At 47.8% G+C, this 15,012-nt stretch overlaps 1 protein-coding gene across 2 annotated transcripts; it reads right to left on the reverse strand.

Moving 5' to 3' along the window:
- Positions 1-83: 83 nt before the first annotated feature.
- On the reverse strand, positions 84-14,883 carry LOC139049743 (uncharacterized). 2 transcript variants are annotated; one of them, XM_070525535.1, is made up of 8 exons: positions 14,736-14,871; positions 14,357-14,380; positions 13,077-13,552; positions 6,406-6,534; positions 5,072-5,338; positions 3,618-4,114; positions 2,482-2,653; positions 84-552 (listed from the first exon to the last, which is right to left on the reverse strand). In XM_070525535.1, the coding sequence occupies exons 1-8, from the start codon at positions 14,776-14,778 to the stop codon at positions 448-450; spliced, it is 1,713 nt and encodes a 570-aa protein (XP_070381636.1). In that variant the 5' UTR covers positions 14,779-14,871; the 3' UTR covers positions 84-447. The 2 variants fall into 2 exon arrangements, with proteins under 2 accessions (XP_070381636.1, XP_070381637.1); XM_070525536.1 differs by lacking the exon at positions 14,357-14,380 and having other exon boundaries at positions 14,736-14,883.
- Positions 14,884-15,012: the final 129 nt, after the last annotated feature.

The following is a 15,012-nucleotide window of genomic DNA, read 5'->3' on the forward strand; positions in this document are numbered from 1 at the left end:
TAATGAGTTCAGTCCTTGCACAGGTGAAGGCTAGGGCCTGCTAAGGTAGAAGTAAGTGTATATGACACACATACACACATGAATGCTTTCACAACAATTGTATAGCATCATATGCTACATGTCATTTATTGGTGTCCTGATTTTCACAGACAGATACAGCTAACCAAAGCAAGAACATGATTGTGGGTAGCAGACTGAAAACGCTTCAGGGAATTTCATTTTTAGCACAAGTCAAGGCCATGTGATAGTCTTTTTCTACCAAAATCTTAACTTGCCCTGCTCATCGTCTCAGGGCAGTGCAAATCATCTAAACTATTGTTTGTAACACCTAGATGCCAGGAGCAAAGTGCAAGACAGGTTGTGTAGCCAGTCGCACGCCTCTCGGTAGACTTGCAGGCCGGCTGCTTGCAGAGTTTCGAGATACGGCGTCGCGGTCACTGAGCTATATCAGGGAGCATGTGAGCAACCCCGAATCACCGTGTTTCCAAGATGGCTGCATGTGGCTGCTCTGAGACGAATATCCACGAGTCCCTCAGTACTCTTACACAGGTCCTGCAGAAGAGGAATGCCAAGGAGGTCAGCTACATTCATACCGAGGGTGGCAATTGCTTAAAACAGCCTATCTGCTCAAAGGACCCGTAACCAGTAAAGTTCCAATGCACAACCAGGGGGCACTTTATCACGGTAATTTTTCAAATTGCTTCATAATTTGAGGAAGTAAGAGGAACTGAAATGTTGCCATGCTGCCAGGAGGCAAACTTCAATGCCAACATAAACAGCCCTTTTAATGTGTAAGCATTCTTTGGCAAGCTCCTCAGACCTGTCATGCAAATAGTGTAGTGCCTTGTACCTGCACAAAAATGCGTAATTTGCGAAGTCATTTAATTGTTATGATAGTGTAAATGTAGATGATTGGTAGCTTTTAAGTGATAAGACACAATTTAGAGCAAAAAAGTAAGAGAGACTACCCATAGCGATACATAGGGCTCCTTCGAAAATGCATGGGGAAGCTTATAGTAAGGGTGTGCCAATTGAAATTAAGGGGTGGCTCAGCACGAAATTTACAATTGGGTCCACTTGAAATTTGTAAGTGAGCCAACTTGAATTGTGGGGTGGTCCAACTTGAAATTTGACGTGGTCCAAATTAATTTGGGGGTGGGCCAAATTAAATTTGGCAGTGGGCCACCTTAAAATTTGGACGTGGGCAAGCCGAAATTCGGGGCTGGCCCAAGTTAAGATTTGGGGATGGGCCAAGTTAAAATCTGGAGGTGGGCCAACTTGAAGTTTATATCTGGGCCTACTTAAATTTAGGGGTGGGTCAACCTGAAGTTTTCGGGTGGGGGCTGGGCCAACTTCATATTTGAAGTCGGCCTACTTGAAATTTGGGTATAGCACAAGTAAATGTGAGGTTGGGCTAACTTGAAGTTAGGGTGTGGGCCAACCTCAGATATTGGGGGGGGGGGGGCAGACTCTAATTGAACGCTGCTGAGCGTCCTTCGCGATACAAACACCTCGAGGGCAAGCGAGCGCGTTGAGACGCTTGGCGCGTTTTGATTGGACCTTGCCGAGGCGCAGTCAGAATGCAGGCGAGAGCTTGCGTAGACAAGGAACGCGCATAAAATACAGGCTTGCCAGAGCGATGATGATGATGATAGTGATCTAGGGAAAGGAAGGACGCTTGGTTCTGCAGCGAGGGGGTCGTGGCACCGCGGCGATGCACTCTCCCTCACACACCTCACACGCTACGGCGGCAGTTGGTGTTACCTTTCGCCCGCCTCGCTCCGTCGAGCCGTGCTCGTGCCCGGCGTTCCGGCTCATTTGGCACGATGGCTTTGAAAGGGCCGGACGCGAAGTGAAAAATCGGACCACCGTCTACTAAAGCCTAAGCATCCTTTGCCACCCGAAAGGCCATGGGTAGACGCGCATAAGTTAGGAAAAGCAAGTAAGCACTGCACTAAGCACGAAGGCACAACCAAGCCAAACGATGCTTACGCATTAGTAGACAATTATCACAATTTCAATAGCTTTTTTTGCAAGCGAACTGTGACCGCGACAACATTCCTTCTTTTCTATTAACGTCCTCCTCCACTTCCTCAAGGCGCTTTGCCGTGCTCCCTAACGGACTGCTGAAAATACTAGCGCCGCTTCCTCTCCACAATCACTCTCTCTCTCTCTCTCTCGTTCCCTGCCTTCCCTCATACCAGACCCGAGGTATCGCGCCACTTTTACGTCACAAGCCCCGCCTCCTTTTTCTTTGTTAGTAGTGCTGCGTGGCGCACTTCAGTGGCTGTCCTGCCCGTTCTGCATTAGATTTACCGAAGTCACGTGCCATACTCGGAGACATTGCAGGCAATGCCTAGTTTTGTTTTTTTCTTGCGCACCTTACAAACACATGTCAAGCAAACTGGGCCCGCATCGTGTAGTGCCCACTTCACATGAGCCTTCACATGAAATATTCTATGTAGGATTAATTGTGCTCACCCGGAGCAGCTCGCGGGTGTCCGTGTCAACGTTGGTTCTCAAGAATATTGACAGGTTGCCAAACAAACGGGCAATTTCGTGGCGGGACAGGAGCTGCTGATCCATGAGGTAGAGGGCCATTTCGACGGCGGACCTACTTCTGGCGTTGCGCAAAAGATCGATGTACAGGGCCCTGTAGAAGAGAGCAAAGCAGTACTTGAGGTCTGTATCCATACTTAAACATCGAGCTTAACAGCCGAAATCACCGCAAGCTAAAGTAGAAGCAATTCGCAGAAACTTCAGCCTTCCGCCTTGCATTAGTTGGTTAATTGTAGTTGGTTAATGGCATTATGAAACATGGTAATAGGACTAAGAAAAAGGAAGTAAAACTGAACGCCTAGGAAAGTCTTGTTTTTTTATAGACACCCGTTAGATTCCTCACTTGTGTTGCCCTGTGTACGATGTTGAAAGGGAACCAACATGAACGGGCGTTGGACATCAACTGACTGTACTGCACAAATTAGTAGATGCATGAAAGGCACACTTGCGTCAAAATTCGAGAATGCGTCACGTGATATAAATCTTATCGCTCATCATGTGCGCGCACAATGCACCCTCTTCTTCAATTTATTCTGTCTTTTTGCATCACAGCAAAAATACACAGAAGGAACTTGGTATTCGCGAGTTAGCCATTTCTCTGCCCGAGATTCCCATTACTTGAGCAAAAAGATGCGTAACACGGGTGTGCCTTTCATGCTGTAAGGCCAGTTTATGCTCCCTGCCCGTCCTGTACATTTGGTTTGGTCTTCCTTTACTGATGAGGGGGAATATATTCCTGTTCCTATCATCGTCCCCTTGAGCACTGTAACTACATTTTACAATTTCCCTTTGCTCCCCATGACTGTTTTACTCTGAGCTGGGTCAAGCCGCATGAGATCTCGTCGCAATGAAGATCTCACATCTGTATTCACAATGGCAGTGGGCGCGCATTTGAACATGCTATATACTCTCGCTGCACGCCCCACTCTGCTTTGTAAGCACTAATTATACCGTGTGTGAGCGCTTCGCGCACATCTCTAGAGGCACTAGCACTTTGCAGCATTGTACATTAACAGCAGTTTCAGGCTTCTATAATAGGGACGCGCGCAACCGTATACCTGAGGAGCTGCTCCTTGGGTTCCAGGTCGCTGGTCTCGCTGAGGAGGGCCGACGGCATAGCCTGCTTCAGCTGCTCGGTGTTGAGGAGCGAGACCATGCTCACGAGCTTCAGCATGAGCGCAGGAGTTCTCCTCGTCTCAACGCTGAGCTCGAGGTCGGCTAGCTCCTCGGCCACCTCATCAAGGAGCTGGGCGAAAACTTCAGGCTTGACTTGCTCGGGGCTGCCCGTGCGGTAGCCGTAGGCGTACCTGTTGAAGTTCTCGGCCACCTCGGACAAGTTTAGCTTCAGTGATGTGCGCGGCTCTCCGTCGAACTGCACCGCGGTGTCCATGGGTGGCGCTCCGTGGCTGGCCAGCTCGAGCTGAAGGCGGGTTCGCACCACGACCGAGCCTCCGGGTACGGGCAGCGTGGCGAGACTCTCGGAGATGGCGTACTCGATGAGGCTGCCGTTGACCCTGTAGTAGGACACCTCGTGCGCGGTCACCGCGGAGTCGTCCTGACCGGAGCGAATGAAATAGATGTTAGGTATTATATACCTGTCATCCAGAAAAGTCATGCGAGGCCTTTCCGCATAGGTTAAAACGGCCATATAATTCCGCCATAACGTCAAAACGGCCGTCTTTCTCATCTCTGATTGGCTCACAAGATGGCTGCGCCTTTTCTGATTGGCTAAGAGCGCCAACAACTCGGAATTTCGGCGTCGTCCAGAGTAGTATTCACATAACGGTATGTGCATCTTTTACGACTCGAGGAACCTCCGGAATGGGACTTGTCACCTGCCCTAAACACGTGGACCAATTCTTTAATCCCGTACACCCGTAAACAGCAGTTATCGGCCGCTTCTCTGGCTCACTTCGACGAGCTACACCGCTCTGTAAGACTTGCATAAGCCTTTGTCGAAACTGTATGTTCATGGCGGGCCATACAAGCCTTCATTTTCTGCAAACTACAGGCGGGGCATTCTGCAAGTGTCCACCTAGCGGACATGTCCATTTCGTCTGCTGCTGGGGTTCTGATTGGTTGGGTTGGGGTACTTGTCAGAAGTAGACAGGCGCCCCCAGCCAATCAGCACTTGAGCAGCAGATGACATGGACAGGTTCACTAAATGGACACCTTCAAAATAGCCTCCCCTCCCCCCAAGTCCGAACTTGAAGTGTGAGTAGATCCATCGGCTAAATGCTTATACTTCTCATTCCAGAATTCTATCCTTGTCGTCTCATATATGGCACGCCTACCAATTTTCTCTTTCCCGTTTCGCCAACGCAAATCTGCATCCTCCCTCCAGCTACATTCAGTAAGATTCAAGTCAACCTGGCTGCCTTCTGCAGTTAATAAACGTTCTTTCCCTCTCGTATGTTTTCCGCAGAAATCGCCCTACTTTATATTCGCATCCATCATTTGCGTAAATTAAGCCTGAGATTGCAATGTGGGCCAAGGAAATGTCCATGCCCACCGTGTCAAGGTCTTCGGGACGTTCAGTGGAAGATTTCTTCTCAGAGGTGGAAGTGCTATCCAGGGGTAGCGGTAGTAAGTTGTTGTATAGACGCTCAGAGGGGTCGGCGCGGTATGTCTGAGCGCCGCTCGCTCTGTTCCCGGTTCGACGCGTCTGGCAGTCGTCCAGGTGCTTGGTCTTGGTCATGTTGTACACCTTGTGCTCGGTGGGCAGATTGCTCAGCGAGTGCACCTCGTAGGTGACGCGACAGTATCCGGACACACCATCCTGCGAAACGAAACAGCAGTTAACAGCTACATAAGGTTCCAAGGGTGTCCGCGTCCTTTGTGCGTGTGGCATGACCCAGTTTCGAGCCGCTCAACAGCTAACGCTGCTTGACTTGTAGCATTTTTAAAGGCTGCTGGGTACTGCTGGGGATTCTAACTTTGTTGACGATTTTGTCTAGTTTTGCTCAACACGAAGGTGTAGAAGGGACAAGATACTGCAGCACGCGCATTCGTCGCTACTTCTTCAACAGCTGCGCAACAATGTACAGCAATTACCTTTCTGCATTATAAGAACCACGGAAGCGTCACTCACGCGCATTTCTGTTAGGTAAAACACAGATCCTGCAGAATGTGAGCTATTGTCGTGTCTCGGCAACTATATATGTTTACACACGAAATATACACGAAACGCAGAAGAATGATGTCACATAAGAGTTTGATTTGCTCTTAGAAGGATTTCATCTTACATGAACTAAAAATCGTAACGCCATGCTTTATTGTGTGTTCGGTTAAGCATTCAGCCGCCTTCCTGAACGGCATCGGGACCGGTCGTGCTATCTTCAAGCGCGGGCAAGCGTGAGAGTTCTCGTTTGCATTCAAAGAGTATATAGATAGGTTCACGGCGTGATGATATATAGTACGTATACACTCGCGATGCGCTCTCTCACACCGGTGTACCACAGACATTGTCTTTCTCACTGTATATGTAACAAATCTGATCGATAGTAAGAGCATCTCATTTGCTTGGTGCCGCAGGTCGCTAGCTTTGTGTGCGCGTGCGTGTGCTGTGCGCGCATATGCGGGGTTCTTGATTGATCAGTCGTCCATATATATCCTTCCATCTCTACCATACGCACAACGCAATCTGATTGCTATAAATTATAAGCTTAAAAACAATAAAGCTAGTTTTCTTTTTTCGCGAACTCACTGTTCGCGTACACAGCTCCCATCTTGTTCAGTTTGGGCCTCTCAAGGTATCAGAGCGCATACGCCTCCTTTTGCATTCGTCGCGCTGTGGAGTTGGCAGACCGTGCCAGTCAAGTGGACAGGTTTGTATCGGCACCTTACCTCATAGAAAGATGCCACAGCTGGGAGCTCCCGCGGCGTATCAACCTGGTTCTGTAGGAGCGTCAGCACGGACTGGTACACGTGGTGGATCCAGGCTGGGGCACCAAGGCTGATCTCGTATTTCACCACCTATCGGGGAAGGACGGAAGGGCGCGTCCCATCACCCCTTGCACAAACCTGGCAAGGCCATCGAACTGCAGAAATACCGATAGTATTCGGGGAGCCTGCACGAGTATACCGCTGCGATTATGCTTAAAAAAAAAGAAGTCGCAGTTTCGCCCGAAAGGCGAAGCATTAGTTTCACCTAAAGCGTGTACCTAAATTAAGTATACGCGAGCTGTTTATTATATCACCCCCATCGAAATGCGGCCACCGCGGCCGGGGTCGAATATAGACGACCTTGAGCTTAGCAGCGCATGCAATGCCATAGCCACGTACGGGTCTTCCACGTCGGGTAGTTGTGTGCATTAAATACATAACGTTTGTTATCCTGCTAATGCTGACATTCTGAAGCTAACGCGAGAAATACAGATAGTAATCGGAGAGTGCCTTACTGGGCGAGCCGAGTCGGAGAGCGAGCAAATGCATGCAAATGCAGCTAATTTGGCCAAAGCGTAGCAAACGACAAAAGAGAGTCCTCCCCCCCTCCTGCTAACGGCACCGGAGCGCCATTCGCAGCGCCGCAATCCAAAACTACGCGTGCTAGAACAGAGCCCACAGGAAGCCACAAGCCATCTCGGCTTGCGTGGCCATTTTACCCGCCGAAGATTACCTTCGAAACAGGGCGCGTGTACAGCCACCGCTCAGCTGCGCCGCGCACAGCATCTACGGCCGGGCTGTAAATAATCGGAGACGCGCTGGAGCAGCCAAAAGTAGCGGGATGAGTCGGAGGAAGAAGAAAGTGTGACGTCACAGCAAGGGCTGACCTTTATTGAACCCGATACACACGGCGAAGGGACCCAGGCACAGTCCACACTGATGATGCGTCCTCAAGTGGGATGAAGAGGAAAGGCACACGTTTGAGGGTGATAATATACAGGCGAGGAAGAAGTGCATATAACAAATTCTCACACTAACACCGTGATTGGCTTGCTTGCAAAATGACGCTTTTTGGTGTTGAGCTGAGCACCAGTATTGGCTTCACACGCGAGAAAGACGTCCAGACGTTGCAGGTGCTGGGAAAACGTCGATGAGAAAATAACTATATCATCCAGATAGCGCAAGCAAGTCTTCCACTTCAGTCCCCGCAGAATGGCGTCAATCATGCGCTCACAAGTGGCGGGAGCATTGCAGAGGCCGAAGGCCGTGACGAAATCGTAAAGGCCATCTGGGATTGCAAATGTTTTTTCCTAGTAGACTTCGTACATCGGAATTTGCCCGTGACCTGAACGCACATCGAGACTGGAGAAGTACTCGGCAACTAGCAGGGAATCGAGGGCATCGTCAATGTGAGACATGGGGTATATATCCTTGCGCGCAATCTTGTTGAGCGCTCAGTAATCGACACATACTCGCACGAAGCCATCATTTTTTTTTCGGACTAGAATGATGGGAGACAACCAAAAGTTGGCAATGGGGCGGCTTATCTTACGTTATGCAAGTGCCACCGACAAAATGGAGGAAGCGAACCAAAAAAGTGTCACGAGAATATTTGGAAAACAGCAGGAAAACAATTTAAGAAACATCATTAAAGAAAAATGTTAAAGAAACAGAGTGGGGTCTGTGGAAAACGCAGACGAAATCAGCACTGGGAACATACAGAACTTTCAAGCAGGAAACTGCCAAAGAAAATATGTACGACAATTCTAGGGGAAGCTCTTTGTTGTTTGAAGCCTGGACAGGAGTATTGCGGGCTAAGACGTACCGAGTCAAGTATCAAGGGATAGACACGTTATGCGGTGCGTGTGGAAAGGAAGAGGAAACGGCTGAACGCCGGATACTTTTCCTGTAAAGGGCTTCACCCTAAAGTTCAAAGCAGTAGGGTTTAGGGACAGTGGAGGAAAATTTGACTTTAAGCGCCGGTAGAAATAACCAAACGGAGGTTATATGATTGGTGGCATATATCGAGACAAGGGGGAAATGTTACCCTCCGCTAAGTATAAAATATATTATTAGTCACGGCTAGGAGGCATGTGCCGCCGTCTGATTTAAAGGGTTCAGCCTTATCCATCCAGCCATCTGTCCAGCGGAGGCGCGGGCCGTGGAGGAAAAAGAAAAAAGAACCAGAAAGCTCACCTGTGCGGATCCGCGGCTGCATAGTAATGAGGAAGTACACACTTCTTGCGGATAAGATGGATTCGAATTGCGCTACGTACGTAGGCGCATGCTGCCTCTAAAACCATGATGAGTTCAAGGCGTGTGTCCTATACCTGATAGCAGTCAGCAACTCCGTTTTACAAAAGGCTCAGTATAATTCGTGTGAGCTTGCGTGTGCTCGTGCCTGTGTGTGTGTGTTTGTGTTTTGCGTACTCGTGTTTCGACTCTATGCACTTACACAAAGTTCTGGTGCATATAGATTCGAACTCGTTGGATCTGCTGCATTTTTTCTTTAACAGGTGGAAAAGAAAAAAAAATCCGAAATTACGCTACAGAGAACATCGCTACATACTCGTTCAAAACACTTGTAAACACACAATTTTGCTGGGCTTCTGCAGTCTCCAGAGATCTGGACTGTGTGATCGACGTGCTGAAAGTCGGTTCTTTCTTCGTGGAACTGCGGCCGACGTAAGAAGTGCGTGTGCTGTACAGAAACGTTCTCCGGAATGGATGCAACTATTGGACACGTCTGTTTCTTCCTTAGTTTTGAGTGAGTGTAGCGATGACATCTATGTAGCATCACACCGTCAGTTCTGTTTTCTGTGCGTTAAAGAAAAAAAAACACTCGACACTTCGCGATTCTGTGAAACTGCACGAGCTAACGCAAATTTCGATAAATGTGGACCATCTAGAAGTGGAATACTCGTTGGAATCAGTCCCCGCTGCGTATATTGGCTGTGTCCCTAGGCAACTTCCTTAACAGTTGCTTTCACTGGACGTCCGCGATAATCACTAAGCGTCGAAAACTACCCGTCGTGGTTGCTTAGTGGCTACGGTGTTGGGTTGCTAAGCGCGAGGTCCCGGGATCGAATTCCGGCCACGTCGGCCGCATTTCGAGCGGGGCGAAATGCGAAAACAACCGTGTACTTAGATTTAGCTGCGCGTTAACGAAGCCCAGGTGGTCTAAATTTCCCGAGTCCACCACTACAACGGGCCTCATAATCAGATCGTGGTTTCGGCATGTAAAACGTCGTAAATTTTTTTAAACTATGTGTTGAAAAGTGTCAACCTGGCAGGGACTTGACATCTCCATATTTGCAATAGCTAATGCAACGTATTCCTTTCGTGAAAAGGTTCTTTATGTTCTGCAGGTGTTGCACTGCTGTCGTGTACATATTATGGGATTTCATGAGATATATGCACATTTTATTTCGAGTTTATCATGGGAGGCCATGAGAGTGGACAACCTTATTCCACTTGAGAAGGAAGGCCTCAGTCTTGTGCATTTGTTTGTGCGACCCTTGGCCACACGACAGTTGGTCACGCGATTCATTTACTTCGAAAACGTCCATCACCAATTTACCCTTGCTGCTATTCGAACGCGTCTTACGCTACGCCTCCCTCTTCTTTCTGCCACGACGTGCCTTGCTCAATAATCGCTGGGATGCGGCTTCCTATAGGAAATCTACGGCACTGTTTCATTTTTAAAAGGTGTGTTCATTATAGAATTTTTTCTTAAGTGTCGATCGAATGGCGCTAAATGCTGCACTTGTACATAACCTGTTCCCTTAGCTGATGTTTACCTACTTCAATTCAATCATTTGAATCAATCATTTGATACCATTTCAATTTGGTTTCTATTTGCTCAAGGTTAACGGCAAGAACATGGCTTCTTGAAAAAGGAGTAGCCTAATGGGCAATGGAGCGTAACTGGCATGTAAAGTGTAGACTTTTCAACCAACCTGAGACTATCTTTTCCGTATCGCATTTTATTATTTGGGTATTTTTACTACAGACCATCATAACATAACTTTCTGTCACATCTTATGGTATATCCGGTTCCTCCCGTTCAAAAAGACCATAATTTGTTCATGTTACTTGGACTTCATTGACTAGGGAGGAGCTGCATGATCGACGGACACGTTGAGCCACCCGTTGGATGACGTCCGTCTTTTGAGAAGCTGTTGCTCAAGTGAGTAGCGCGGTGAAAATATTTGATTCCGTTCGCGAATGGCTTCCGCGCGTGAAAGTTTTTTGCCCAAGTTTTGATGTTTCGTATGACTGTGTATAGCATTGCGTGCGTATTTTTGGGCTTGTGTGTTAGTAAATGTAAATAATGTTCGCCCTACGTTACTGACAAACTCTTTATGCAAGAAAGAAGAAAAATCTGTCGTGCTCTAGTGACTGGAACACCTGGCTCACGAGGGCGTAAGTTCAAGTTTTGCTTTTCAGCCAATATTTTCCTGCCTTTGTCTAATTATCGTATAAACGCGTATTGCCGTTGATTTCTGATATAAGTTCGTTGAAATTATTGGCATTGAGCTGTTCGCAAATACGGATAAAAGTCTGAAGAGTTCTCAGCTTCCTTCAAGGAGTTTTCTAGGCCACTAGTAACGTGACATTGGCACAGCTGCAGGAGGTTTTGCAGAAGTATGCATTCAAATAGAGCTTAAACTGAGACATATCGTTTAGATGTTTGGATTATTCTTTGAAGAATAATTTTTGACGTTCTGTAAAGCTCTTTGGGCTACGTGGGATGTCTCCCCCACGTACTGTTGAAAAGGCCTCCAAAGAACTAAACCTTGCTATCGTATTCAATGCTTTGTCTTTGTGAACTCCCCTGTGTTCTATATTTTGTTACGCGCCTAACTGTCAGCGCTACATGCCATATAAGATGCTTTTAAAAAAAAATGTTAGCTTATTTCTTTTCGGGGATGCAGGTGCTAGAAAACATTGTTTTTCCATCATTGAGCTTTTTTTTCTGACATCATCACTCAAATTACCTTCTGTGGTACCGCTTAACCGCATGTTACATCTGAGAAAGAAACAGTCTACAAAGCAGTGATGTCTACCTGGTCGCTGTAATATGTTTATTGAGAGCTAGTTACTCCAGACAACCACCCGACCGTCGTTAGCGCGAGTTTCTGAGCTCGTGCGTCGCAAGTTGAGAACGTATCGCGGTCACTGCGGCGATTTCTGAAGCCGACTGACCTCCGCGACCTAACACGCAACTCCGCGTGTACGAACACGTATAATGTTCTCTCTCTGCCCTCTCCATTCGCGTTCTTATTCGCATATGTTAGCCGCAAGTACATCTGGCTGATCTCCCCGCCTCCACTTCCTCTCCATATAAGCAGCGGGTAAGCGACAACCAGAAGCCATGCCTTGCGTCATCTCTTCTGAAATGACGCAATTCTTCTGAAACTCCTTCTTTGTTATATAGCACATTGCTTTCAAATCCTTCTTTTCTTTTTTCAAAACGAACTGAAGAGACCCCACGTAAAATGTCATCCCTGTTATGAAGTCTGCATGCGCGAAAGTGTGTGGAAATGGTTTAATCGCATCCTTGTCGTCAGCCTTCGTGAAAACTGGCGCTAATTTTTGGCTAGACCGTCGTGTCGCCACAGACGACGATAACCACCTGTGAGGTGCGTTTCGGATAGCGCGAGATGACGTGAAAATACAGGATATTGCATTAACATGCAGAGCCACCGCTCGACCTTACGTCGTCACATCTGTGTATAGTCGAAGAAAGAGTGGGTTTTACGGTAGCAGGCGTGAGGAGACGATTACTTTATATGTGTACTAAGGAGACGCTGTATTGAGCATTCCTGTACTGTTTGCTTTTGACAATAAAAGGCATTTTCACGTTCTTAACATACATCAGTCGGTAACAAGAACCGACTTGAAGAACACTTATGTCCCTGAGAATTGCCTTTCTCTCGCAAAAGGTATTAAAGAAATAATGTTGTTTTTCTATTCACTTTCCTCAATAGAATGTATTGTGAGCTGCAATTGAATAGCATGCATTATTTCCCTAAGGTTTCAAATCTCAGGAGGTCATCGGTGTGGTGATCCTGCCTTGTGTACGTCCATCACGTCGTTCTCATGCGCCTCGCGTGTTTTATCGTGTCCTTTTGTCAGTGCCAGAGAATACTCGGGGTCAGTAACCGAGTGGCCTAGATTATCACTCCCCTCCTGACACTTAAATATTTGTTTCTTGAGAAGTCATCGAAACGTTACTTGTCAATCTCTAGAAAAGGAATTGAAGGAATGTTGACTCTGAATTAAAATACCCTTTAAATTTTTGGCAGACGTAGAAGATTTGCACATTAAGTTTAGTTGAAATACCATCGGTACATTTCAGTTCGGTAAGTTGCTGTTGTATCATTGATAATGTAATGAACGTCAACATTGAAAGTATATTGAAAGCCTATTGAATTACAATGCCAGTTGTAATGGGCGGAGTCGAAAATAGCCGCGCACTTCTCGACGAAGCACAGTTGAACTTCAATGTGTTGAGAAATTATTGACGCACTGCTTGTACGCTGCTCGCGTATAAGCCAGCAAGCCCTCAACCATATGTCAACAAAAACCAACAGTAATTTTTTTTTAACACGAATGCGCGTTCTCACCTTGCCAGACCTGAGAACGAACTGAACCGGGTAGCTGAGCGCCAGCGAGTAGTCGATATCGCCGACCGCGTCCACCTGCGGTTGAAGTCTTTCGGGCGGTGCGATGATCAGCGTCTCCAGGTTGCAACCGGGGCAGGTCGGTAATGGTGTAGACTCATTCTGGACCACCGACACCTGCAGGCTGTCAAGATCCTCGGCCGCATTCGCAGGTGGGTAACGCCTTTCGGGCGGCATCATGCTCAGCGTCTCCAGTCTGCAACGTGGGCAGGCTGTTCTCGCTAGAGGCTCGTGCTTGATCACCGAGAAGTTGAGGAAGCGCGCCTGGTACGTGTCCCGTCCGACCGGGTAGATAGCCAGCTCTCCCGCGTACTGTAGTTCCGTGCCATTGATCACGTTCGCTTTGTGGCGCTCCAAGGACACGGTGGCGCGAACCTCGTAAACCACGTCGCCAGGGGATTGGTACGTAGGCACCGGATCTACAACAGCGGCACTTGTTAGCGGTCATGCTGTCTCTCTCTCTGGTGTGAACGGGTACCAAGGGAACGTTTGTTGGCTGATGGGATACTTGCAGATTACGCTTTTGAAACAGTTCTCACCGTGACGAGAGGTCTTTGCATGCCAGACGAATGCGTTAAACTGAAAGGCATGTGTCGATGCGACCTTTACAATTTTCACACAGCTGTCTGTGACGTTACAGGAACCACTGGCTAAGCATGTAGTCAATCGTTTATTGCCGGAGAACAAAGTAACTGCGTTTAGAAAACGAGTGAGGACCTTCGATTGATATTAGTCCAAGGTGCAAAGCTTGAGAAAACTTCCAAGTGTGTGAAGTGTCGGTGACGTCACTGGTGCCGCGGTGTCGCGGCGAGTAACGTAGGAATGAAACTTTTCTCGCATTTTCTTTTGCTATATATATGCCGTCCAGATTGACGCATAGATTGATGTTTAATATATAAATGCAATTTGGAACTGTTGCTTCAAAGGTCGAAGCATGCTAGGCGTTCCATCTAGCAAGCTTGTGTGAAACTTTATATAATATGCTGCGTGACGCTAGACACATTTATAGGTTGTCTCTTGACAACACGTGACCGTATGGGACGCGTGCAGGTGCGTTCAGTCCAAGGTAGACTTAAATGAACCTGCTCAGTTGAGCACTGTCATAGCCTTACACATTACTGATACTTTACAGTGGGATCAAGCGAGCACCATTTGTTTCCTTGGAATAATACTTGTTCGATATTAGAGTCTGACAGGGCGTTCCTATGGCCTCGAGCACTTACCTAAAAGGATGGCACTCGCCGCAGCTGGGAGAAAATGAAAGAGAATGTTATTGGCATTTGAATGACAAACCTACTCAAATAATTGTTTGACGTGCCTGTCAGCGGGCTGATAAGAGCCTTATTATGGGTAAGATGACTCGTTTGATAAGAATCGACAAAAGGGCTTGTTTCCGGCGAATCCTACTCGCCGGAAACAAGTATCGGCGCGTTTGTGACGAAGGTGAAGGGCGCCATTGTGTAGACGTACGCTTTCGCGTAGTGTTACTGCGATGCGCTACAGGAATTGACACATACTCTACCAAAGCTGTTTCTTTACGTACGCTACACTGTCGCATACCTGTAGGCGCGGCCCTTAATTACCGCGAGTGGCACGGCTCACCTGCTAGGAGCAGCAGCAGCAGGAGGGTGCCGAAGGCGCGCATCTTTCGGCCGTACAACTGGGAGCAGGGGGCGTGTTTACTTGTTTACTGTGCCAGGCGGCGCGCGGTCGGCTATATAGTATCGCTCGGTGCGCGGCCGATACGAGACACTAACGCTGCCCAGCTCAGCAGCCGAGATTAAGGCGGCGAGAGAGGAGCGCGCGGTCCTTTTTTTTTTTTGCCTATTCGTGCTCGTTGCGAAGATGAGCCGCCGGCTCGTTCGCCTTCTCGAATACG

Source organism: Dermacentor albipictus, chromosome 9 (assembly GCF_038994185.2).
Source record: "Dermacentor albipictus isolate Rhodes 1998 colony chromosome 9, USDA_Dalb.pri_finalv2, whole genome shotgun sequence".
NCBI lineage: Eukaryota > Metazoa > Arthropoda > Arachnida > Ixodida > Ixodidae > Dermacentor > Dermacentor albipictus.

Excerpts from the sequence above, each read along its gene's own strand:
- LOC139049743 (XM_070525535.1), bottom strand. The coding sequence starts at position 14,778 with ATGCGCGCCTTCGGCACCCTCCTGCTGCTGCTGCTCCTAGCAG. Across the intron at positions 4,115-5,071 it reads GTCCCGAAGACCTTGACACG|GACGACTCCGCGGTGACCGC; the intron begins GTGGGCATGGAC and ends CGCTCCGGTCAG. Across the intron at positions 553-2,481 it reads ACACCCGCGAGCTGCTCCGG|GACCTGTGTAAGAGTACTGA; the intron begins GTGAGCACAATT and ends CCTCTTCTGCAG.